The sequence below is a fragment of the Lolium rigidum genome, chromosome 6 (genome assembly GCF_022539505.1).
Source record: "Lolium rigidum isolate FL_2022 chromosome 6, APGP_CSIRO_Lrig_0.1, whole genome shotgun sequence".
Taxonomy (NCBI): Eukaryota; Viridiplantae; Streptophyta; class Magnoliopsida; order Poales; family Poaceae; genus Lolium; species Lolium rigidum.
The window spans coordinates 194,372,785-194,398,060 of NC_061513.1; the positions used below are offsets into that span (position 1 = coordinate 194,372,785).

The 25,276-nt window shown below is 44.0% G+C and overlaps 1 protein-coding gene across 1 annotated transcript; it reads right to left on the bottom strand.

Moving 5' to 3' along the window:
- Nucleotides 1–494: 494 nt before the first annotated feature.
- On the bottom strand, nucleotides 495–25,030 carry LOC124659415 (protein ROLLING AND ERECT LEAF 2-like). The gene is made up of 4 exons (XM_047197290.1): nucleotides 23,628–25,030; nucleotides 22,811–22,989; nucleotides 4,400–4,623; nucleotides 495–1,525 (listed from the first exon to the last, which is right to left on the bottom strand). The coding sequence occupies exons 1-4, from the start codon at nucleotides 24,829–24,831 to the stop codon at nucleotides 718–720; spliced, it is 2,415 nt and encodes an 804-aa protein (XP_047053246.1). The 5' UTR covers nucleotides 24,832–25,030; the 3' UTR covers nucleotides 495–717.
- Between the last annotated feature and the right edge of the window lie 246 nt (nucleotides 25,031–25,276).

A 25,276-nucleotide genomic window follows, 5' to 3' on the forward strand; every position in this document is an offset into this window, starting at 1 on the left:
TAGAAAAATGTAGGCTGAAAACCAGGTTTGCTTGATTCAGATATCCTGTAGTAATATACTCCCTCCGGACCGAAATAATCGACGCGAAGCCATGCTTAGTAAGTACTACATGCATGTATGTCAGGGTGTCGATTAAAAAGAAAGGAGGTAGTACAAAATAATTACGCCTAGATCTTCAAATAATATTACCTTTGACTAGACACACTCATCTTATATTCATTGCCTGATTATTTTCTTTAAAGTCTAAATTTAATAGTAGGTGTACGCAAAATCTAAGGCATTTTACTTTAGCTGCATAGTTATTTTGATAACAACTATTTCTTTTGACAACGCTTTCCCGCAGCAATGCGTGGGGAATCATCTAGTTTAATTAGTAAGGCGGCCTCCCAGTTTAGACATACCAGCGAACAACTACAACAACAAAAAATACTCCATCCTCCATCCGTTTCAATGAGTTTTTTTTTTAAGTCAAGCTAAATAAAATTCGGCTAAAATTTTAGAAAAACTATCAGGAACTATGATATTATATGAATATCATATGAAAATGTATTTCATGATGTATCTAATGGTGTTGATTTTAGATTGTACATGCTGATGTTTTTTCTAAAATTTTGGTCAAACCAACCTTACATAGTTTGACTTAAAAAAGGACCTTATTCATTGGAACAGATGTAGTATTGCCTACCAACAAGGTGAATTACATTAGCACAAACAGCATCAGCCTTGATCTTCGTCTCTGGGAACAGGCAGCACTGCAGATTTTCTCAAGCTACTGTACATGTCATGGCAGAAGAATGAAAAATCAGCCATGTTTCTGAAGAGCTCAGGCAGGTGCATCCGGAGATTTGCGAGCGTCTTCTCCCTCACCTGCCTCGCAAGCCTAAGGTGGTGCCCCTCCTCTTCCTTCAGCCTGATCTCTACTTCCTCAATGGCTATTCTCCTCTCAGTGACAGGATCTTCGCTAGGAGCATCGGCTGCTTCAGGGTTAGTTTCCTCACCCAGGGATGCCCTTCTTTCTGTGTACCTACTATGCCAGTCTTCGAATTGTGCCTTCTTTCGGTCAAGGTCCCTGCGAGTTTCCTCACACCTCCGCCTTAGGCTGACTTCCTCCTCCTGAAGTACTACAATATTGCTTATGACTTCAGCAAAGCTTTTGATGGCAGTTTTTGCAAGTTCAATTGGAAGCCTCTCGAGATGGTCGTGCCAAGCATGTAGTAAATTCTTGATGGGTGGTTCTACCTGCCTCGGAGGAGAGGATACCTTCTCCTTCAGGTTGCTCTCAATGGGGATGAGATTAAGCTTCAACCATGCATTGAGTGCTCTGATGTACCCTTTCTGATGGTCCATAAGTTTCTCGAACTGCATATGCCACTCCCTGACAATGTCTCGTAACTCGCACGTCTGCTTATAATGCAAATCAGTTGTTTCCCTTGGAACAGGAGGGACCTCAAAAGCTCTGATACCCGATATGATCAAAAACTGGCTCTTATGATGACGGTGCATAGAGCTCCACATGTTTCCCATTCTGCACAAAATATAAATTGATATAAAGAGAAATGGTAAACAAAAACAAACACTAGCTATGATCTAATTTAATAAGAAAAAATTGCCATACCATCACAAACTCTTTTATTGTCTATGGTGGTAATTCTTATTTTATCATGAAATTCACTACCTGTCACTGCATCTTGACTACAAAACATAACTTGGTACTATTGAAGTAGATAAAGAGATGCACTGTCTGCTATTCATGTCTATACTCAGCTAGAAAACTCAATTATGGAATTCTACTCAATTTCCATTAATTGCAGAATATTTGATCCAGCTATTCTGGCATCAAATTGGATGCATAGACAGATATTTTGGGTCAAAAACAAGTGCTCGAATAGTGAACAATGTTGTGCTTAAATAGAGAGCAATGTCAAAATTGAACAATATATAGGTATTAAGAATATATGATCTGAATATAAAGGGAAAAGGCTTTCTTCCTCTTGATAATCTATTCGGAGTTTATTGGGGAAATGTTTTTTCCCGGTTTTCTTTTGTGGTTTGTGTGGCATGTGAGAGGGCAAGGTTAACTTATTTTACCTTTTTTAGCTTGTGTCAAATGTGGCAGGGACTTTCTTGGTTGTGGGATACGTAAATGAAACGCTAGATCACCAAGTATTTGTTCAAAGTGGTATACATTAGAAGTTAAAGCCATAACATTTGAAAATTCTTTTGCTTGTCCAACATGCCGATACAATTATCAAGTAACCTCGATGAACAGAGTCCAGAAAGTTTGGCAGCCATGCAGGAAGTGTGAAATTCTTTCTGGGCTAATGGGAGTATTTAATTGTCAGTTGAAAAAGCAAGGTGCAATCAAGGCTGCGAAGCGCTGTGCTTACGTGGCGGCATATTTCCTGCACTTTACATGATTAAACTGTCCAGCCAATGCATTTTTATTTTACCCTGTTAAACTAATCCCTATACAAATAGACATACATGTAGTTCCATCATAGTAGCAAGGAGAATCAGGTAACTTAGTCAGCACATAGATTAGATTAAAGAAGGAACCGCAAATAGACAAACAGGCCGGTATATATCATTGACACAATTAATTGCATCTGAACGGTAGAAACCCAATCTATACCTAATAATAAAAGCAAAAGAGCTTGTTGGTCCGTTTTTTCTTGCCCCTGATTTTCATTGATATTACAACAGATGCCACCGTCCCCCTTCCGTCTGCCCGTTCTTGCCACACAACCGACTAGAGCTCTCACGACATCGCGCCAGGGAAACCAGATCCAGTGGCCTGAAGACCTGTCCGATCTTCCTCGTGGCCGGAACGAGCACCACGATAACCAGATCGAGCGCTCAGGCAACTTCATAAAGCACCTGACGGACAGATCTTTCACTCCGGCGACTGGATCAAGCACCTGACAGCCAGATTAAGCTCTTGATTTGATTTGTGTTCATCTTCCTGCACTTTTCTTGATTTGATTCACAGTTGTGGTGGCCGCCATGGCGGCGCCGGGAGGGCTAGCGCGTGTGTGACTTGCCCTGCTGCAGATTCTTATGCCGGCCCACCATGTGAGAAGACACTTTGGGCGGTCATCCTGCTGGACATCCTCACACACTGTTCGCTAGAGGAGGCCACCTTGGTACTGTGCGCTCTATCGGCAAGTCCTATTGCCAATTGACTGATGGCATTGAACGGAAACAAGAGATACATCAACAAGAAATTTGACAGGGGAGGAAGATCTAAGAACAGAGCAGGTCCTTATTTTTCCTGTTCGCATGAAGAGGAGAATCAGGTGAGAGTTTTAGGAATCAACAAGTAGCAGCACGCTGACATTGTCCAGAACTCCAGTCTCCAGAAGCACACGAGCGTGGAGGTGAGGCTTCAAGTTCTATGGTCTATGGTTTCATGTTTCAGTTCAGCTCCATGGGTCTGTGCTAATTTCTTCGGCATGGTGACTGGATCAGCTGTGAAGCTCGCTGTGATGCTGCAGTGTGATTTAGGTGTGTTGTGTGCTAGCTACTGATGTTATTAGACGTGAGAGATTTCTAGATGTTTGTGTGTTACTAATTGATAGCACTATTATTTTTCTTTTCCAATTTTTATAGGTGCTTTTACCCGTCGCTCACGCCCGAAGTAGCCGACCAGTATAGGAGGAGAAAGACTGGTGACATATAGGCCTATTAGCGCATCCTAACCACCAATGATTGATACCAGGCTCAGCTATATAGCGGAGGGATTTTAAAAACCAATGTCCATGCCCTGTTTTTTTGCTCATTGTTGATTCAGTATTACTATGAATAGTGTTTATGCAATCAAAATTCGCTCTTCCAAGCCCACAACATGAGTTCTATAATCTTTTTCATATGTTGCTAAATAAAAATATAAAATGCTGATGTATTGCAAAGAAATGGAAATCATGTTTCAGTTTATTATCTGTTTGTGAGTTGCATTCAACTTTCTTAAATTTTGGTTGTAAACCATTAATTGGGTGAACATCTCATCACCAGCAGCACACATCCATGTGCATATAACTTACCAAAAAAAGAGCTGGAATTTTATTAAATCTACAAAATATGTAAACTGCAATGTTAGGTAACTTATAGATTTATATATATATAAAAAAACTATCTAAATAACAATTTAGGTGGGTGAGATTTATGGACAGTGTTAGACAATTAACAAAAACATATCCTCAAATATGCAATTTAGGTGACTGAGATGTATGGACACTGCCTGAAAATCAACAAATAAACATATTTTTAAATATTCTAGATGTAGCTGATATTCAGTTAAAATTAATCCGCCGCAACGCGCGGGCATATTTCCTAGTTAACTTAAAAAGGAAAATGTCACACATCATTTCTTAACAATTCTCAGAAGTGAAAGAACACTCACCCGTCAACAAGGTCCATTAACTTCGGATATAGCTGTTTATCACGTAGCCGGTTTATTTCTGAAACTGTTGAATCCATGGATTGCATATCCACTATGTACCTTGTGTGCAAGTGGCTAACAGCTGCCTTTGTCTTCTCAAGGGTTTCAAGTTTAACACCACGTTTCTTTTGTTTATGCAGTAGAGCAACCTTCTTTTGATAATCAATTTTCATATGTTCCCCTGCCTGGTTTGGCACATCCATAGAATTAATCAGCCAATAAAAACAGAGATGGAAACACCAAAATTGGCAAATGAACAACAGCTGAAAATTTCACATGGAAAGGGCACTAAAAGAAACCCAAGTCGAACGTGGATGGGGGAGGCAGTTTGGTTTATAATCATTGCTCCTACTTACAAGAATTGACTTATCACTGCATTTATACTCCCTCGAAATGCAAATGCAAGTTGCCATGGTCCCACATTACTAGATTCATTGTGAATCTGCTTTCATAATACATGATTTTTGCAGCTTGCAACAACACATGATACAACACCAAATGTTCACAACATTGTGAATATGTGTTTATTTACCCTGCGTTCTAGGTTTAATCACAGTCAAATTTTATAAAGTTTGACCAAATACATAGAAAAAATATCAATATATACAACACCAAATGCATACAATATGAAAACATATTTTATCACGATTCTAATGCCATAGATTTATATTATAGATGTTGCTATTTTCTTCTTACTATTTAGTCAAACTTTACATAGTTTTACTTTGACTAAACCCAAAGCGCAGGGTAATTGTGAACAGAGGGAGTAGTAGCAATTAGCAATCCAAGTGGCTTATAGACCGTCTCAACACCCAAATAGCCTATATTTGAAGTTTCAGAAAAAAATAGACTATATTTGGAATTGGAGGAACTATCTTTTGAATGATAGATCTTTAAAAACCAAGTAGTATTTTAAAAAATGGTTAATTACACTCCCTGGTAAAAGGTGATGAGGACATCCCTATTATAGTCAAACTTACATCCACTGCCCCTACATCTACACATGCTCGTCCATCACAAGTACAAGGACCAATCACTAGAGCTCACAAGCGACAACTCAATTATTAGGTACTTATGTTTCTCAACTATTCCTAATGTTCATGAGAATATGATGAAGCCTGAATCAGATGAATTTCTCTTATCCAAGAATGAAGGACCTAGCATGGACAAGAGAGACAAGGATTGGAGCATGATCAAGCATGAAGATGGCAGCAAGCCAGCAACAATGCAAGGATTGGAGATGGTGCTTCAAGTGTAGATTTCAAGACTTTGAAGCCACCATAATATCACATGAAGATGTGGACGAATCATACAAAATGAAATTTCATAAATTTCGCCCATAGACATCTAGGTGCTGCGTCACCTTATCCTCAGGACATGCCCTATATAATTTCTGACTGCATCAATTAGGCAGTTTTTTAGAGTGTAAAGGGCTGACCACCCCGATTTTATCCTCAACTTAACCCAGAAAACTTGATGCCCTAATGGTTTTTTTTCCTCGACCCAACCGTGACCCCTAGTGTTTTTCCCGACCCGAGATGAAGCAAGAGGGGCAGTACGGAGCTGCAGCGAGAGGGACGGGTGATACGGTGGCAAGAGGGGCAGTGACTCCTTCCATCCCAATTCCCAACTGTGAAGCCCATCTTCTCCCGCCATGTGAAGCTCTGCTCCTTCCATCCCAAAGGCAACTCCTTCCATCCTTTCGGTGAAGCCCGGCTCCTCCCGCCACCCCTCTTCTCCGGTGAACCTGGATCTCTCTCCGGTCCGTGATCTTCCCCCTCGTCCTCTCCTCTCTCACCATCCACCGTTTCTATGTGTTTGCCATGGATCTCAAACTGTACCTTAGGCACATGTTGCATCTTAGTTTTACTTCGTACTAAGAGGAGTTCGTAAGGCTGTCCTCAGCTACGATTCATGGTTGCCTCGATTAGAACGGCGTTACAAAGTTCACTCTTAGCTCTAGAATCAGAAGTCCAGAACTTTCTAATATATCTTTGATTACTTGAGAGGTTAATAACATGTCAGCTATGATTTTTTTTGTAGGGACCTGCTATTTATGTTTTTCGACATGTTACAGTTATACATTAGCTTGGACCATTAGAATATGTCCATTGTTCTCAGAAGGACCAAATTTGCTCTGCCTCTGTGAACAGCGTTTTGTTGAGATGTTTACCACAGGTTATGCCGGTTTGATGATGTCTCCTGTTGAGGGAATTTGTGAAGCTGTTTTCTGTTGTTCAAAAATTTATTTTGTGGACATGTGTAACATTTGAAGATAGTTATATCAGGTTGATCTTTCTGTAGATGTTATTGTTGCTGGGGTGCTATACTGCTTATTTGGAATAACCTGGAATCATGTAAAAGATTAGCTTCTTATGGAGCAAACCATACATCCACCGAGTTTTTCTGCGCCAAATAGATTATTTATTTTTTGTAACTGATGCAGGAATTTGCTGCTTGTTCTTCTTGAACACCACACACAATAAAGCAACAATGATAGAGACGAGCCATATGTTCCTTCGCTAAAGAACATTATCTTGATACAAAAAAACAATGCTGAAAATTCTTGTATGCTACTGTTCCATCAGTAGTTCATAGTATCATGTGATACAAGTTTTATCTGTTGGATGCTGGGAATTCTTGCATGTTGATTTTGAAAATGTGTTGTTCATGTGCTGCTATAGAAATTGAATCTTTTATCTACGAAGCACCGATACGGCTAGACAGATACGGCGATACGGATACAGGATACGGCAATTTCTAGAAACAACAATACGGCGATACGGCGAATATACATATAAAATTAATGAAATGCTATGCAGTGACTTGTGAAGTCAAAGAATAATTGAGGCGGCAGAGGAGAGAACGATTCCAGGTTGCGGGGAGGCAATTCTAGACGGCGGTGAGTGACTCCAGACGGCGACGATGGCGGTGCGCTCATGCTGAAACCTCAATCCAAACTACTTCCATGGTTAATCAAGAAAATAGATAGATAGCGCACTGGCTATTAGGGTCACTAGTGGGCTTTGATTGGGCTTCCCAACGTTCCTGTGTCCTAGCCGTGTCGATGATGTCCCTGGCAGTGTATCGGTATTTTTTTCTTTTTAAAATCGGAAAAGCCGATACTCCTGGGATACGTGTATCGCCCGTGTATCGGGGTATCGGAGTATTATACGCGGACACGGCAGACTTTGAAGTATCGGTGCTTCGTAGTCTTTTATAACCTATGTTGATTTGCCTAACTATCTGCTTGACATAACTGTTATGAATTTGTGTAACAATGCCTGCCTACCAAATGACATTTTTTTTAACAAAGAGGATTATGGATTAGAATGGAAGATGTTTTTAGGGGATTGGGTAAACTCTAGTACCAAACAAGGCCATTGGGCATCATTTAGAATTGGGTTTTGTTCAGTTAAAAGTTCGCTACGGTTGCAACTTCGACTTCTTAGGATGTGTTACGGTTCTGGAATTTGGTGGAATGGAACGGGACGGTTCCGCACCCAGCACCCATCCTTGTGTTCGGTTCAAGAGAAGGAACGGAACCGAGTCATTCCCCAGAAGCGAATATACCGTGAAGATGCGGAACCGAGTCCTTCGACCGATTTGGTCGAATCTAGAGGAATCGCTGGTATCTATCACCGCACCGACTGAAAAAAAAAACTCTTCTCTCACCTGACCCCAAACCCTATCCTCTCTCTCCCTGCGCGGCGCTCCTCTCCCTATCCTCTCAGCCGCCGCTCTCTCTCTCAGCCCGCCTCTCTCTCTCGGCCGACACTCCTCTCTCTCACCGCGCCGCGCTGCTCCTCTCCCTCTCCTCTCCGCCGACGCTCCTCTCTCTATGTCTCTCGCGCGCGCGGCGGTGGTGGTTCCTTCGCGTGCCAGCGGTCCGTTCGGGCGGGAGCGGCGAGAGTGCCGGCGGTCAAGGTGGGCGCAGCGACCGGCGGTGAAGGGGGTCCAGGCGGAGGCACTCCTGCAGGTACGTTTGTTCCATGTACTGTGTAATCTGGCTAAATCGATTTTTTGCTATGGTTTGCTGATATGTATGTCCAGCTTGACTGTAAAATGTGTGCAATATGTCCAACTTGATTGTTAAATGTGTGCAATATGATTTGTCAATGTCCATTACAGATTGTGCATTTTGGTAATTCATGAAAAAATAAATGCATTGTAGATGGGCAAGATGATGGATATACAGAAAAAAGGTGATTAGGGGAGCTGTTGTTTTTGCTGTTTGTGCTGCAAATTGTTGTAGCAGTTCGGGCTATAAAAAGAAAGAGAAGACCACGTATAAGCTATGGGCCAATGCATAAACGGGATCGGCAGCGAATTGAATATCTCAATCGTAAAATTTGGCAATGCGATGTCAAATGTAGAAATATGTTCATTTGAATGTGGAGCAACAAGTGACGATGTTTTTGCACACTGTTGGACATAATGTTCGCAACAGGGTTGTGGCAACCAATTTTGGTAGATCATTAGCATATATTTTAAGTGTGTCCTCCATGCCATTGGTGAACTACGTAATGAATATATCAGGCCACCATCATCGGAGACTCTAGAAAAAATAGAATGAAACCCTCGGTTTGACCCATATTTTAAAGGTACTAGCTGATACGGGGTGGCTTTTGGACACCTCCGCCTCAAGACCACCAAGTACTCCTCATGACCCAATGACACGAGCACAAGCCAAAACCACGCACCAAGAGGTCAATTCGCTCATTTCCATGCATAACATTGATACATCATTGGATGGCATGCTACTTCATTCAAATATCTTGTATCCAATCAGGTACATCGAACAAGACGCAAGCCATGGAGACCAAGCCAATGGAGAGGGAGCTGAAGATGAAGAAGATGGAGCTCCAGCGCCCCAACCGGAAGTACCGCCCTCCAGGACCGGAACTTCCGCCCAGATGCCTCCCAGATGCTGTCCAGAAATGAAGAAAGTCTCCGTGAAGAGGATCCAGCCGAAACTTCCGCCTCCAAGGACCGAAACTTCCGCCCGCCGGTATTTCCAGCCAAGTTCCGAAAACGCGCTCAAAGCCCCCTGGATGTTACTGCAAGCAAATCGGTCATTTCCGGAAGAAGACCGGAAGTTGGCCGGAACTTCCGCCCCGACCGGAACTTCCACCCCCTAGGACCGGAACTTCCGCCCCCAAGGACCGGAACTTCCGCTGATACGAATTTCAGTCAAAACTGCCTAAGCATGTTACTTATCCCTTCGCCCCACCCACTATAAATAGCCTTGTTGGCTCAGACCTAAGATTAGGCTTGAACTGAGAAAGAACTTGAGCCATGCTCTTGCCCCAATGTGGGAAACCCTACCATAGATCTTAGATCTTGTATCACTAGATCTTCTTGTTGAATCCTTGTGATCTCTTTGGTGACTTCTATCAATTGTTGGTCTTTTGCTTGCACTTCTACCTTTGGGTCTTTTGCTTGCACTTCTACCAACCTTGATCTTTTCACCCTTCTAGATCTCTTGGATTCGATTCGTCGATCTTTTTGTGGGACTTCTACCGAGACTTCTACCGAAAGGTCTTTTCCTTGCAACTTCTATCGAGTTGGTGGTTCGGGCCAACGAGGACAAACCGATTTGTGTGTGTGTGTGAGTTTGTATCCCCGATCCCCTTCGTGTTCTTCGTCTCCTACCTCCTCCCCCACGAATCCCACCCAAATCCGTGAAGATCGGGCCTCCCTAGGGTTCAACCTTCATCATATGGTATCAAGAGCTCCTTGGTTGCCACGGATTTGACCCCCATACCCCCAAAAAAAATCTTGAGAAATTTTTCGAAAATCTCAAAAAATAGCCCCAAATTGGCCTTGGTTGGATCTCGCGATTTGTTGAGTTTTTGGTGGTTTTCTTCCGATAGAAACTTGTCTTTGGTGTTGATCTACAACTCCCCCACCTTCCCACAGATTTTAGTTCCAAATTTTCCACGAATTCGAAAGATTTTGGGACCAGATTTCCGCCCAAATCGACGAACAACCCGCAGATCTGTTGAGACCGGAAGTTCCGCCCGGCAGGACCGGAAGTTCAACCCGGACCGGAAGTACCGCCCCCAGACACCGGAAGTTCCGCCCGTCCGAAATTTTGACAGCTAACTTCGTTTTTTGTTTTGGTACTACCTTTTTGTGTTTGGACTTCGGTTTTGAGTGTCATTTCAGCTACCACAAGCTTCTGCAACATCGACAACGACAACGGCACCCCAAGGATCCAAGCGGTTCATTTGACACCTCCCACCACCATCTCGAGTTCGAGATCATCGTCGGCCACCATCATCAAGTGGTATAACTTGCCCTTTAACTTGTAGCCCTAGCCTCCTTTGCGTACCTTTCCCATCGAGAGTGGCTTTCTAGTGTTGCGAGGCATTGCGCAAGCGTCCCGCCCGCCCCGACTGTGAGGGTGTGCGTGTGTTGAGCAAAGCTACGAAGCAAGCTCGTTGTGAAAAAGATAAGCAAAAGAAGTGTGACATACTTACATAGATAGTAGTATCCTTACATAGTGAGAAAAAGAAAGAAAAATACAAAAAGAAATAGTGTGTGAATGATACCTATATACAAAAGAGTCCACAGCTTATCAGCAAAAGAGAGAAAAGAGAAGAGAGGCGTCTTGCGCAAATCTTATTGCTTCTCAATTTTGCAACTAAGCCACGGTCTTTCTTGTGTTAGCGTGACACCGAGCTAGTAGTCTTTGTTAGGACCAATTTTGTTCGTGCTCATTTTCCTTGGTCGCGCTAACCCCATTTTGTCCCGTGCGTGTGTTCCACCTTGTGTATGCCTTTTGTGATCACCGCTTTTGACTTGTGACTTTTGGATCTTACCCCCTTTTGACAATAGACATTTCGTTTGGTTCTTCCATTTGGCTTTCCACATCCATACCTAACACCATATAGAGTTTTTGTTTTGTGTGTGTGCATACATATCGGTTGTCCTCCGACTTGAAACACCTTTTCGATTTTTGATTGCAAGTTTTGACATTTTTGGTAGTTTTTCCTAACCCCCCACAACATAGTTCTTGTTTTAGTTTGTAACCATGTCTAGTGGAGAGGGGAACCAATTACCGATGACGCGGCACCAACGTTGGATAGCCACTCAAGCCGTCCACTCCAAGCTCAATGAACTAGAGGCAACGATGGAAGATACCACCTTACGCTATGAAGAAAGAGCTCAAGTGCAAAGAAGAGACCACAATAACCAAGTTCAAGACCTCCATGAGAAGGTTGATGCTCAAGCCCAAGAGTTGAAAGCAACACTCGCCATACAAGGCCAAGAAACAAGAGAGATGAAGACGGCGTTGGACACTATCATTCAACAACTCAACCGGCGAGACAATAGGAGACACCACTCAAGGTCTTCACGCTCTCATAGTTCAAGGTCACGAGCTCCTACATCGTCTCATCATGATTCCAATGAAGACCCACGTCACCATAATGTGGATGATCAAGTGCTTCAACAACAAGCTCAAGAAGCGGAGCAAGCACGACTTCAACTTGACCAAGAACGTCAACGCCTTGAGGAAGAGCGCCTTCAACAAGAGACTCTACCCATGCTCAATTCCAACAAGAGCAAGAACGCCTACGACATGATCAAGAGCTAATTCGTGCAAGGGAACAAGAACGTATCCGCAATTAACAACAAGCACTTGAAGAACAAGAACGGCAACAACAAGCACAAGAAGCTCAAGCTAGAAGACAACGCCTTAATGAAGAGGAACAAAGGCAAGCGCACCAAGAGCGCCAAATCATCAATGTTGTTCAACCTCAACATGATGGGACACCACGCCCTCAAGGTCAAGACAATCGTCGCCATCATGATGATCGACCTCATGGTAGAAGACCACATCATCGGGCACAAGAGGTTGAGATAAATGAAGAATCAAGTCATCACCAAGCATCAAGCGAAGAAAGTGTGATGCCTCGACACCGCCGCCACAATGAAAATCAAGCTCAAGATCATGGAAGACCGCCTCCTCGTCAACAAAATAGAAACAACAATCGAGATGCTCAAGGTCCACAACCTCAACCTCAACAACGTCAAGACCATGGTGAAGAAAGACCACCTCCTAGGCGCAACATACGTGATGAGGAAGAGATATTTGGGAAGCTTAAGTTCACCATGCCGAAGTTCCAAGGAGAAGAAGACCCCGATGCATACTTGTCTTAGGTACTCAAGGTTGACAAGATCTTCCGCATTCACAATTTCTCCGAAGCAAAGAAGGTGGCCATGGCATCACTTGAATTTGAGGGATATGCAAATGTTTGGTGGGAAGAGATAAACAAGAAGCGTGCTCAAGAACACTTAGAGCCCATTGACACATGGGAAGAGATGCAAGAAGTAATGCACACCCGCTTTGTGCCCTCTCAACACAAACGTGACATCTTCAACAAGCTCACTCAACTCAAGCGAAGTTTCAAGTCCGTTGAGGAGTATTACAAGGAGATCCACATGACCATGATGAGTGCAAATGTCGATGAGCGAGAAGAGCAAACAATGGCAAGATTCTTAAATGGATTGAACATACCCGTCAAGAGGATTGTGGAATTCTTGCTATACACCAATATGGTTAAGTTACTTCATCAAGCTACAAGGGCCGAGCGCCAAGTACGAGAAGACCTAGCAAGTGCTAAATCCAAGTCCTTCTTCGCCGCAAGAAATGCAATCAATGACTCCACTAGCACCATGAACACAAGTGATAGCTCTTCAAAGGACCCACAAAGCCAACTAAAAGTGCCATGAAGACCACAAGTCTCAAGCCATCTACATCAACCATGTCATCCAAGGCTTCAACGGAATCTAGTAACATCACTTGCTTCAAGTGTAGTGCCCAAGGACATAAATCTTTTGAGTGCACAAACACAAGAGTCATGATAACTCGGAATGATGGGAATGTGGACTACTTAAGTGAAGATGCATATGAAGCCTTGGTGCAAGCCGCAACAACACTTGAAGATGAGGAATTGGAAAACCATGAGAATGTTTTATGTGAGCATGATACAAGTCCTTCTCTTGTGGTATCCAAAGTTTTGACCACTCATGCATTTCACAATGAAGACCAAAGGTGCAACATCTTCCAAACAAGAGCCGAAATCAATGGCAAGTCGATCAAAGTCATCATCAATGGAGGAAGTTGTCACAACCTTGCAAGCAACGAACTATGTTCCAAGCTCAACCTCCAACTTCGGAAGCATCCTCACCCTTACCATATCCAATGGTTAAGTGACAACGGAAAAATGATGAGTGTCCTCCTAGCCACTAAACGCGAGTTGAGAGGAACACAAGAAAACCCATACACCATACCACACCATGTGCGCAAGGACAAGGAACCACCGTCGGAGACTAATGAATTCACCTTTCCTTTATTTTTTATGTTTATTTTGAAGGAGTGCCAAGACGAGTACCACGACGACCTTCATCACGGACTTCGCCTGCTACAAGGCTTAGAGCACCGCACCGACATCGTACCGGACAATCCTCAACACCAACTTGATGATCCTCTTGAGAAGGGACGAGACAAGACACTTACCATGCTCTCCACACACCACCATGGCACCAAGATGACGAGAGACATCGATCTCGTATGCATACAACGCCCCATGTGTTTTCAAGCTAAGTCCATTTCCAACCCCTATAACCATGCTCCAACTTTTGATGTGATAGCTAGATTCCATTCTTTCGATCAATGCAAGCCATGCTCTAGAACGGTTAATGCTTCACACATGCATACATTGTTGCTTAGGGAGAATATTCGACTACATGGACTACCAACAACCATCACCACGGACCACGACATGTGCTTCATGAACCTCCATGGTACGACCCTCTAGACCAAGTACGTCATCAACATCAAGGATATGATGTCAAGTCAAGGAAATGAAGACACTCTAGAGTCGAGGACGACTCTTTTCCAAGGGGCGAGATGATACGGGGTGGCTTTTGGACACCTCCGCGTCAAGACCACCAAGTACTCCTCATGACCCAATGACACGAGCACGAGCCAAAATCACGCACCAAGAGGTCAATTTGCTCCTTTCCATGCATAACATTGATACATCATTGGATGGCATGCTACTTCATTCAAATATCTTGTATCCAATCAGGTACATCGAACAAGACGCAAGCCATGGAGACCAAGCCAATGGAGAGGGAGCTGAGGATGAAGAAGATGGAGCTCCAGCGCCCCAGCCGGAAGTACCGCCCTCCAGGACCGGAACTTCCGCCCAGATGCTTCCCAGATGTTGTCCAGAAATGAAGAAAGTCTCAGTGACGAGGATCCAATCGAAACTTCCGCCACCAAGCACCGGAACTTCCGCCCGCCGGTACTTCTCCCCAAGTTCCACCCAAGTTCCGAAAACGCGCTCAAAGCCCCCTGGATGTTGCTGCAAGCAAATCGGTCATTTCCGGAAGAAGACCGGAAGTTGGCCGAAACTTCCGCCCTGACCAAAACTTCCGCCCCCTAGGACCGAAACTTCCACTTATAGGACTTTCAGTCAAAACTGTCTGTTTCAACATGTAACTTATCCCTTCGCCCCACCCACTATAAATAGCCTTGTTGGCTCAGACCTAAGATTAAAATTGAATTGAGAAAGAACTTGAGCCATGTTCTTGCCCCCATGTGGGAACCCTACCATAGATCTTAGATCTTGTATCACTCCATCTCCTTGTTGAATCCTTGTGATCTCTTTGGTGACTTCTATCAATTGTTGGTCTTTTAGCTAGTGATGATCTTAGAGTATCATTTAACATTTGTCACTATATAGGATTGTACTGGAGCAATTGATGGCACACATGTGAGAGGATGTGTTCCAAAAGATATGGAAGATGCTTTTCGTGGTAGGAAAATGCCACTCAAAATGTGATGGCAGCGGTAGATTTTGACCTTCGCTTCACATATGTGTTGGCTGGTTGGGAGGGGGACAGCACATGATGCATGTGTTTTAGCTGATGCATTAGCACGTGAGAGAGGCCTACAAGTACCACAAGGTAAACAAAATTGACTTTATATATAATTGATTAATTGTGCATATGTTGTCCAAACCATTGTCACCATAATGTGTTTTATTTTTAGGCAAATACTATCTAGTTGATGCCGGATATGGAGCCAAGCGCCGTTTCTCGCCAGCTTTTCCTAATGTGAGATACCATTTGAACGAGTGGGGCAGCAATCCCGTCCAAAATGCAGAGGAGCTATTCAACCTTAGGCACTCATCTCTATGGGTGACGGTAGAGCAAGCTTTTGGATCACTCAAGAGGAGATTCAAAATTTTAGATGATGCCACACCATTCTTCACTTTCTTGGTACAAGTGGACATTGTTGTAGCTTGTTGTGTTCTTCATAATTATGCACTATCTCAAGGAATTGATGAATTCATTATACCGGAGGTGACTTGGACCACACAACCAATCCGGACACAAAGCCAACAAGCAAGAGACCATAGGGACATGGTAAACGGTAGGCAACAAATGGCTAACCAAATGTGGGTGGATAGGCAGGCCTTGTATGGTCATTGAGTGTGACATCTCTAAAGAGCTCTAAGCTCCCAGTGTTTTGGAAGCCTGTGAACGTTCGGCCGGTCGTTATCGTGGGCCCTACATGCACAGGGATGGTTGCTTTCGTGCTATTGACCTGGTTGACCGCGTCTTTGTTCTTGTTGGCTGCGTTCGGTTTCTTCGACGCCCTGCATCCCCGCGCTAGGGCTTCCTTCCCTAGGCGCGCGCCATCCGCAAAGCCACCAGTGTCGACGCCGTCGCAGTCCGCTAGGCCGCCGCCGTCGCAGTCGGCTAGGCCGCCGCCGTTCGCGTTTCCCTATTCCTCCACTTCTCCCTCTCCCTCGGGTCGAGATCCAGCTGGAGGAGGCCAGGCGGCGCCCCTCTGTTTCCCTCTTCCGCCACTCCTCTCCTCGGGTCGAGCTCCAGCTGGAGGTGGCCGAGCGGTGCCCCTCTATTTACCACTTCCTCCACTCCTCCATCTCCCTTAGGTAAGCACCACCAGGTCCAGGAGGGGGCCTGCAGATGACCACATGGGCGCTACAGAGCCTCACCTCCAGTCTGAGTTTCGAGGCTGCTTTGCACATCCCAGGTGAGCATCGTTGCGTCTCACGCCAAGGGGCATCATGTCCTTGCTGTCTGCGTGTTGGCTGGCTGATGTAGTTTGTCCTCCGACAACGGGTAGTGCCATGGAAGAGTGGAGCTCGAGCGCACCCAGGTTGAGGGTGATGCAGTGGAATCGGGCGCGAGTGAAGATGGCCGCCGGCCCCAGATGGCATCAGTTCGCGTCGAAGCTCCCGGCCACGAAGAAGGGTGGCGGCTGCCGGCTGCTCCGTCCTTTCCCGACTGCCGACTTTATTTCGCTACATGTGCACTCTTGATTACTTGTTCTCTTCCCCTTTTACTCTTTCTCTCCTCTGCATCTTTTATCCTTCTTGATTGATTAGCAGGCAACGCGAGTTTCGATATCCCCCCTTTCTCGGTATTTTATCTTAATCATTCTATCTACGAAGAGAGGTCAAGAGATCAGAGCATAAGTGGTTAAGAGGGAAGACCGTGGTAGATTATGAAGATGACTAGGTACGTACTGCTGATCATTATAGCAAAGAGCAGAGAAGGTGCAACGGTTCGCTGCGGCTGACCAGATCGGCGATGGCATAACCTGCCACTGAGTGACATCCAATATTCCGATAATACATAGGTGTATTATGTTGAAAGTTTAGATGGTTTTGTGCTTTGGCCTTAGTAGAAAACATGGAGCTCTCAACGCAATAATTCGCCATCACTGTTTCTGATCACATGAATTCAGTTCCTATGGCTTCCTTTCTCCCAATATTTGCATTTTGCTGAGTTGGGGCCCATCTCAAATGACAAGTTACCTTTTTACCTTTTAAAAAAAATAAGTTACCTTTCTTACTTTTATGTCAGGTGGGCTGTGGGCAGCTTCAAAAGAGCCACCAAAGTAATAATCTCAATTTTAGTTCTGTTGCAGGGTTTTGACGAATGTCAGCTTTTCGAAGCTGTCCTAGAGAAAGAGAAGAGATTTGATCCACTTTCTAAAATTTCCCTGTTTCTAGAGTTATTTTTTCCTGATTATGCCTTAATCATTCGAAAGTGCGGAATAGGGTCAACAATGACATTCATGTGCTATTTAATTTTTCATATCATCAGAAGTCCTAAGCGCATCTATAATATCTAAATAGGAGCAACCCACTAAGTTGATTTCTCTTAACATGCAAGTATGCCACATCATTTCATCAGTTTCAGGTCCATGTCATCCGGTCACATTTGCCACATCAGCAATATCCCGTTCTGTACGTTCTTTTTCCGTTTGGATTTAATTTAAACCTCGCTGAAACACACAAAAATATTTGCAAAAGAATCCAACCGAAGCAGCCCATCCCCAATGCTTCGGCCCACCACATGCAGCCAACTCCCCTATCTTCATTGATGATCACGTGATAAACCAGCTCAAGAGTCCAAGACTATTTGTCTTCTCCATCAATGAAACGCGACACCGCCTATGACCATTGATGTCCGCCTCTCCCTCTTCACCATTAATTCCACAATGCCACGGTCTCTTCCTCTCCCACACTAACTCCGCGAGAAAAGGAAACCGATGACATACGACGAGCCAGTGCAGATTTCTCTGCCTTTAAATTCCATCCAACTTCATTGCGGCTTGCATCGCCGTCATCTTTCCCATACTCACCACCATATTTCTCCACAGGCCGTCGTCGACCTTGTGGGTCGCCAGATCATGACTGCCAGTCGCACACGAAAATCACACCAACGCCATGGAAAACTGCATCACATGACATACGCAAGAGAAAATCGTTCTCCTGGACGACCACACTGCAGATCCCAGAGCCCTGCTGTTATTGGAATTGATTCGAGCTTCGGTTCACTATGCAAGGCTAGGCTTTCTGAAGTACCCACGTGAGGAATTCTATCCCCCGTACAAGGTAATCTCACAGCTGTCAACTTTGATTAGAATCCGATTGTATTCATCTCGCTTTTTCACTTTAAGTAATGCCCCTATGCTAGTGGTTAAAAAACTGGTCAGCTTCAATGTTTCAATTCAACTGCAGTACTGAACATACGTTTATCCTGATTCTCACACTTGCCTGCCACGAATGGCGCTTCCTCTCCCTGGACTATGCCACCTCAAGATTAAAGTTTGCATATAAGATCTAAAAGCTAATATTCCACGCCCTTCTTTTATTAGGAGGATGAATGAGACAGGTCTTGCCTGGAAGAGATTGTAAGTTGCCATCTTGACCATGAATCTTCCTTCATAGAATTTTCCCATTTTTCAGTGGGTAAGTTGGCCGCACCTTTTTCGAAAAAAACTTCATGGTAGAACTTTGATTAGCTTTTTTTTGTTGTCGCATGTCAGCTGGAAATATTAGCTAATGGATATAACTTCCTAGATGTGCATTCACTATTTTTAGCTGCTTTCCAAGTACGTACCTGCAGAAATTCATCTTCATATCTATGGAAGTTCAAATAGTAATGCTACGGTTTTCTATATTTTAATGATGAACACTGAGTACATCTATTGATCCATTGGCTTCGAGCACCTGATCCATTCCACAATCAGGTTTCTTGGATCTTGAAGACTGTGAGGTGTTGATTGTTGGACGAATGGACAAGTTTGCTAGCACTGACTATAAGGATTTATTTCATGCCCATTCATTATCCAATTAATTTCATGGATTTGAAGAATAAACATTAACTCTTATTTGTGTGTAGTATTGTATTCTTAGTCATGTAGTTGCCTCACTGCAAATGTTACAGATCGATGAGCTCAAATATAGATAATGGCTTATTCCTATGGAGCATTTGTTCTAGAATTACAGAGCCACATAAGTGCATAATTTCCAAAGTATGATCGTCGTGGCATCAGTATCTTGCTTCCCAGCAGAGATAATTGCTTCTTTGGACATAGCAAACAACACTTATTAACTTCCTTTTCTGTTTCCTGTATGCGAGTATGTAACCATTGCAAAGTTAATAAGATCGATATGACATCATGTAATTTTCTTCTGGGATATATGCATGTGGAATGTTTGTGAGGAGTTAGGCGGTGATTATTTAACCCTTAAATGTATTTTATACAAGTTGCAGTTAAAATGTTTATTTATCTATTTTGTACGAGCATTTCTAAATTTGAGTTTTTTTAAACCAAATGTTCCACAGCAACGCGCGGGGAATCATCTAGTTAGACATATGTTTGCAACCACAATTTCTGGAACTGAAGCTAGTAATCCTCACTTCTTTACTCTCTTTTCTACAATTCAATGCCTTTTCTCACTATGCAGTTTTAAGATGAATAAAAACACGCTGGGAATACGGTTGATTGATCATTTTCTGTAATTAGTCTTGTGGGGATTATGTGCTAAAATTTCACATTAATAAAGTAACTAAAATAATTACCCTTTGCTCCTAGATATAATTATTGGTGATACTGCTCTGTGTTTTATCATCTGTATTTGCTCAATAGCCATTGAATCCATGTCTTCTTGTGGGGTCTGAAGTACATGCTCCTTTCCACAGATTCATGTTACACTTGGTTCTTGCGGTGGTCGTGCTTGCAGGTAAGGCAAGTTTTGCAGTACAAGACCGCATGCACTTGCTGGGCTGCCAATCCAGCTTCTGTATACATGCCCACAGCGACAACTACCTCCATGAGCTGTACTATATGTGTCCCCCCTCCCTCTCTATATGTGTGGCTACCGGTTCTGTGCTGGGTCCTAATGATTTCACTCGATTTCAGAGCACTCCATTGATTCTCTCCGTTCAATTTGTACGGATTCAACATGGACACTTTTTTTTCATATATACATGCTATGTGTGTGATCCAATATCTATAATCGGTACCGTGTGTAAGGAAAATAGAACAAGGGACATTGGATAACTCAATTTTATGTTGATATATTCAAAGTGCAAGTTCATGAAATAAGGACTATCTTCTATCTTAGAATCGACCCACTAAACTAGAGCTTATTGGATTATCATTGGCTTTGTATAATACACATGCCTTTACCCCACAGTACTGTGCTCGCTCAGCGCCAAAACTTAGTGAGACAAAACCACGCACACGACGACACACCACAAAACCCAAGCGAGAGAATCAAATCGCTAATATCGAAGGACAGCGCAGCAGAGCGCGCCTGGACCATCTAGTTCTTCATGTATTTGTAGTGCTATCTATGTAACGAGACCATGTATTGAGTTGTGGTACATTTGTACTCTTTTATTGTAATGAAATCATATGTTTGTGATGCTCAAAATCAGGTTTTGGCAATATTTTTGTGGCTGGACAGAATGTACTCTTTTATTGCAATGGTACCACTTGCTTGTGATGCTCAAAATCATTTTTACCCTTGGTTTTGTTGGCTGGACAGGTATGGTCGTATGGACAGCGTTGAAACCATCGATACAACCGTGACCGGTGCACGCAAGAGCACCAAGGGAGGGGTGGTAGCATGGACCAACTCCATGTCCACCATGCATCTAGGATTTTTGGATGACCTTGTGGCTAGTGGTGCAAGAACTTCAAGTGGCTTCAAGACTTGTCATTACAACCAATGTGCCAAGTTTTTGAATGACCATTTCAAGCTATCTCTAACCGGAGAACAATGTTCCAACCATCTTAAGAAGTGGAGGAAGATTTGGGGCAGGCTAGTCCAATTGAAAATTTTGAGTGGGGCCTTGAGGATACTTGCACTATTAGGCTCAGCGATGAGCACTATGCAGGCCATTGTGATGTGAGTTTGTTCCCTGAACATTTTGCTACTAACTTTCACTCTTTGCATCTATTATATGTTACTCACTTCTTCATTTTTTGTAGAACAACAAATCTGATATCCCCTTCTTGAATAACCCAATTGAGCACTATCGTGCAATGGAAACAATTTTTGGGTCTACCACTACTTCGGGGAAATACGCCAAGTCAGGGAATGATCCCTTCTCTGTTGATGTTGAAGATGAAAGTGAGATGCAAACTTCACCAAATTGTGGGATGCTTTGGCTGCACTCAAGGGATTTGATGAGGACCATATTGCTCACTACTATGCTCATCTTGTTGACAATCCGAAGACTGCAAAAGCGTTCATGACGCTTAAAGTTGACAACAAGTTGGTTTGGTTGAGTAGGTATGTGGAGAAGACCTTTGGAGTGCTCTATAATTTGAAGTGATGATATGAACTTCAAGTGCGTTGATGGGTTGCAATGAACTTTATTATTCCATGGACCATAATATGTAATATGGACTGTAATGAACTCTATTTAGTTGCTTTTGGATCACTACTATGACATTAAACTTGACATGGTTGAATTTGGACTATTTCGATGCCTATTATGGTCGTTTGGATCTAATTGTGTACTATATTTGCTGCCATATACTACCTCGAGTCCGATTTAATCGACGCGGCAGTTACGTAATTATAGGCTACCGATTCCTTGGCTCTGCGTCGATCTTTTCAGACCGGAGGGAGTATGTGTTATGCTTATATGAATATATTTGTTATTGCTTACTGCTGAAAATACAAACAAAGTGCTGCCAAATTTTTTATTGGTATGTTGTTAGATGCGGCAGGTATGTTCACCATAAGCGTGAAACAGGTGAGCTGAACCAAAATCCTGCCATTCCGTTCCACGTTTTTCCCCGAACCGAACATGGGTACGGAACCATTCCGTTCATCTTTTTTGCCGAACCGAACACGGGTAGGGAACCATTCCATGACGTTGGAATGGAACCATTCCGTTCCATGCCTCATGGTTCTGGAACCGAACACATCCTTACTGAACCCAAATCTTTTAATCTAATTAATCTATATTCGCAATATCCAGATTGCATATTGTAGTTCTCACTTATTCTTAGATTATTATATAGTATTAGACTTCCTCGGTCAGGTTCATCCTGCCCCAGCATGATCAATAACATCTCTGGAGTTTGTTTAGTGATTGCATTGGCACAACAACGTTCCATGTTGTAGTCAGATCATCAAAGTTATCTCCACCCAGATCAACGACGTGTTTCTCATTGTTGGGACACCCACAGTGCTATCAAGAAGCATTTTGGTAAATGCTGGACATGATGCAACAAACAGTAGGAGATAGTGTCGTATGCACAATAAAAAGCAGTGAAGTGGTGTTTAAGGTTGAGCAAATTTATGTTCCATGGTTCAAAAGCTCATAATAGTAGGGGTTTGGCTGCAGAGGTGTTCACTGTTCAGCACGGGTTTCAAAACATCATCACAGAGACTTAGACAAATGCACTAATATTCTAGCAGGAAAACGGGCATGGATAAACCGATAAAAAATGAGAAGTATATTACCAAAACTAGTCTAAACATCTAGTTTAAAGGACATTACCTTCACTTCATCATACAACTTTTTCTCCCACGCAAGCATCCGGTCCAGTACTGTGGCATGAGTTTCGAATCGTTCATCAATCTCAAAATTTCCACGTATATCCTCTTGGTCAGGTAAGTTCTTGAAGGAGCGGTTCCATGTGATAACATGCATAATTTTTGTAGAATGATCAATATGTCCTGAAAAATATCCACGTATCTTTAGAAAGCGTAATTGGGTACCACACTCTACAAGCCACAAAATTGGGAGGTCAAACTTCAAATTCAGTAGACCAGGAAAGTAGCTGCTAGGGATCACAACTGCTATGACTGAGATAAGTTATCTGAATTCTGAAAATGAAACTAGATATAAAACAATAAATGACGGTAAACATAGTAGCCCTACAGTAAATTTAGCATCCAAGACAAGTACAAAAGAAACCCTTCCAGACGTGTCTGTGAGCAACTACTCGACAAAGTATTACAAGATGCAGTTTTCCGATTCGAGTGGGTGCGATGACAACAGGTTCAAAGGGAACCTCACAAATGAAATCAAAATGATGTACCCATTTTATGCCTAGTTTAGAAAGAAAATGTGCTCAGTAAAGCTAGTCTAAATGGGTACCACGATGTTATATTAAACTGCCACGGAGCAGAAATTTAGTTTCCACTCTTATCTATTCCAAAAGAACGTGGAAATTGATGCATAAATGTTAATCATTTTCTAATTTCGAAAACAAAACATCAGCAGTAGGGTGATTTTCTAAATCGATGGGTGCACCTTGTTGCTTAAGATTCAAAACTACGGATTACAAAATAAATTGAGTAGCCACACTTGCCTCGACTGTCAGCATGGTTGGAGTGATAATGCATCCTAGTGGCCTCAAGCTTTTTTGACACCTCATGTGCACTCTCTGAAGACCTAAGAAAGTTATCATCAAGCTGAGCAACAATCTGCAGTAAGCTGGCAGACACCATCAGAATCTTCCCTTTCTGGGTTTCAACTGCACCCATAGACATGGCATGCTGGTGGTGCACTTCTGTTGGCGGTCCAGGTGCCTTGGGTGGTTTCCTAATAATCGGCTTCGATGGAGGAAGCTTTGCGGCAAGCTCATTGATGGCCTTCGCCTTCTCCAGTGCAGTCTGCAGAGATGCAGCTGGCTCACTAATATCTGCGTTCGTCACTCGTGCCTTCACCGCAGGAACTGACTCCTTCTCCCGCCTATCCATCCAAGTCTCCTCAGCTTGCTGCTCCAAGGTGGGTGGTGGTGTGGGGGTTGGACCAAAGAAGTAGTCCCAAGTAGCCATTTGTGCCTCTGGCATGGGGGGCGGTGGTGTCGCAGACGCCGGCGTCAATGCTGACGGGTTTAGCCGAGGTGGTGGCGGTGGTGTCACTGGAGAAGACCCCACACTGTCCATCACCCCACGCTTCAGCGGCTGTCCGTGCACCATATCGTCAATGCTGAAATCGTCATGCTCGTGATGATCATCATCGTCCTCCTCCTCATCGTCGTCATCATCATCGTCATCGTCATCATCATCATCATTACCATCGTCATCATCATCGCTGTCAGTTATGATATGACCATCTTGCTCCTCGCCCTCCTCCTCCTCCCGGATAGGAGCCTCAGCCAACGGGTGGTCCTTGGAAGCAACTCGGGGGTCGGGCATGGGGATATTGGGGGTCGACGAGGAGCGCTGGAGGCTGCCGTGAGAGAAGTCCATGAAGGGCGGGGGCGGCGGGGAGGGCGGGATGAGGACGGCGGTGGTGATGGGCGGCGGCAGCGCAGAGACGGATGCTGCGGCTGCGGCCGCCGCTACGGCGGCCTGGTAGGAACGGGAGGCTATCATGCTGGGGTCAGGCGCCTCCCCGTGGGCGAAGTCGGAGAGCGCGCCGCCGGTGCTCTTGAGGAGGACGCTGTACGCAGAATGGGCGGCGGCGAAGGCGTTGCGCGCCTGGACGGCGTCGGCCATCAGTCGCTTCCGGTCGCGGCAGCGGCACACCGCCTCCTCCAGGTCGATCTTGGACTGCCCGCACCCCATCGAGGCGGCGATGGGAAACCGGGGCTCTGGCGATCGCTCTTGAAAGGAATTTTGGGGAGGTGATGCGGCGGCGTGGGTGGCCAGTTGCTGATGGCCGGGAGATTGGCTAGGGCCGGTGGCAATTGGATGGACCGGTGCTTAGCCGCTTGGCCTAGTGCTCTACAGCTCTAGAGTGGGGAAAGTGAGGGCAACTCCAAGTCTCCAACCACCGCATTTCCATCTAGCTTTTTTCTCTTTCATCCCTATCTGGCGGAATCTTTTTGATAAAAATATTTTACTATACAAATCTATATTGTTTACAGAGCGGCCATCCACTTCGATGGCTAAGCTGAGTGTCATGGCTGAACTTGCATCCAATGAACAAAACAACAGCGACTTTTCTAGCCGGAAGAGAGTATATTAATCACTGTCAGACAGCTGAGTATATACTGCATGTTACAATAAA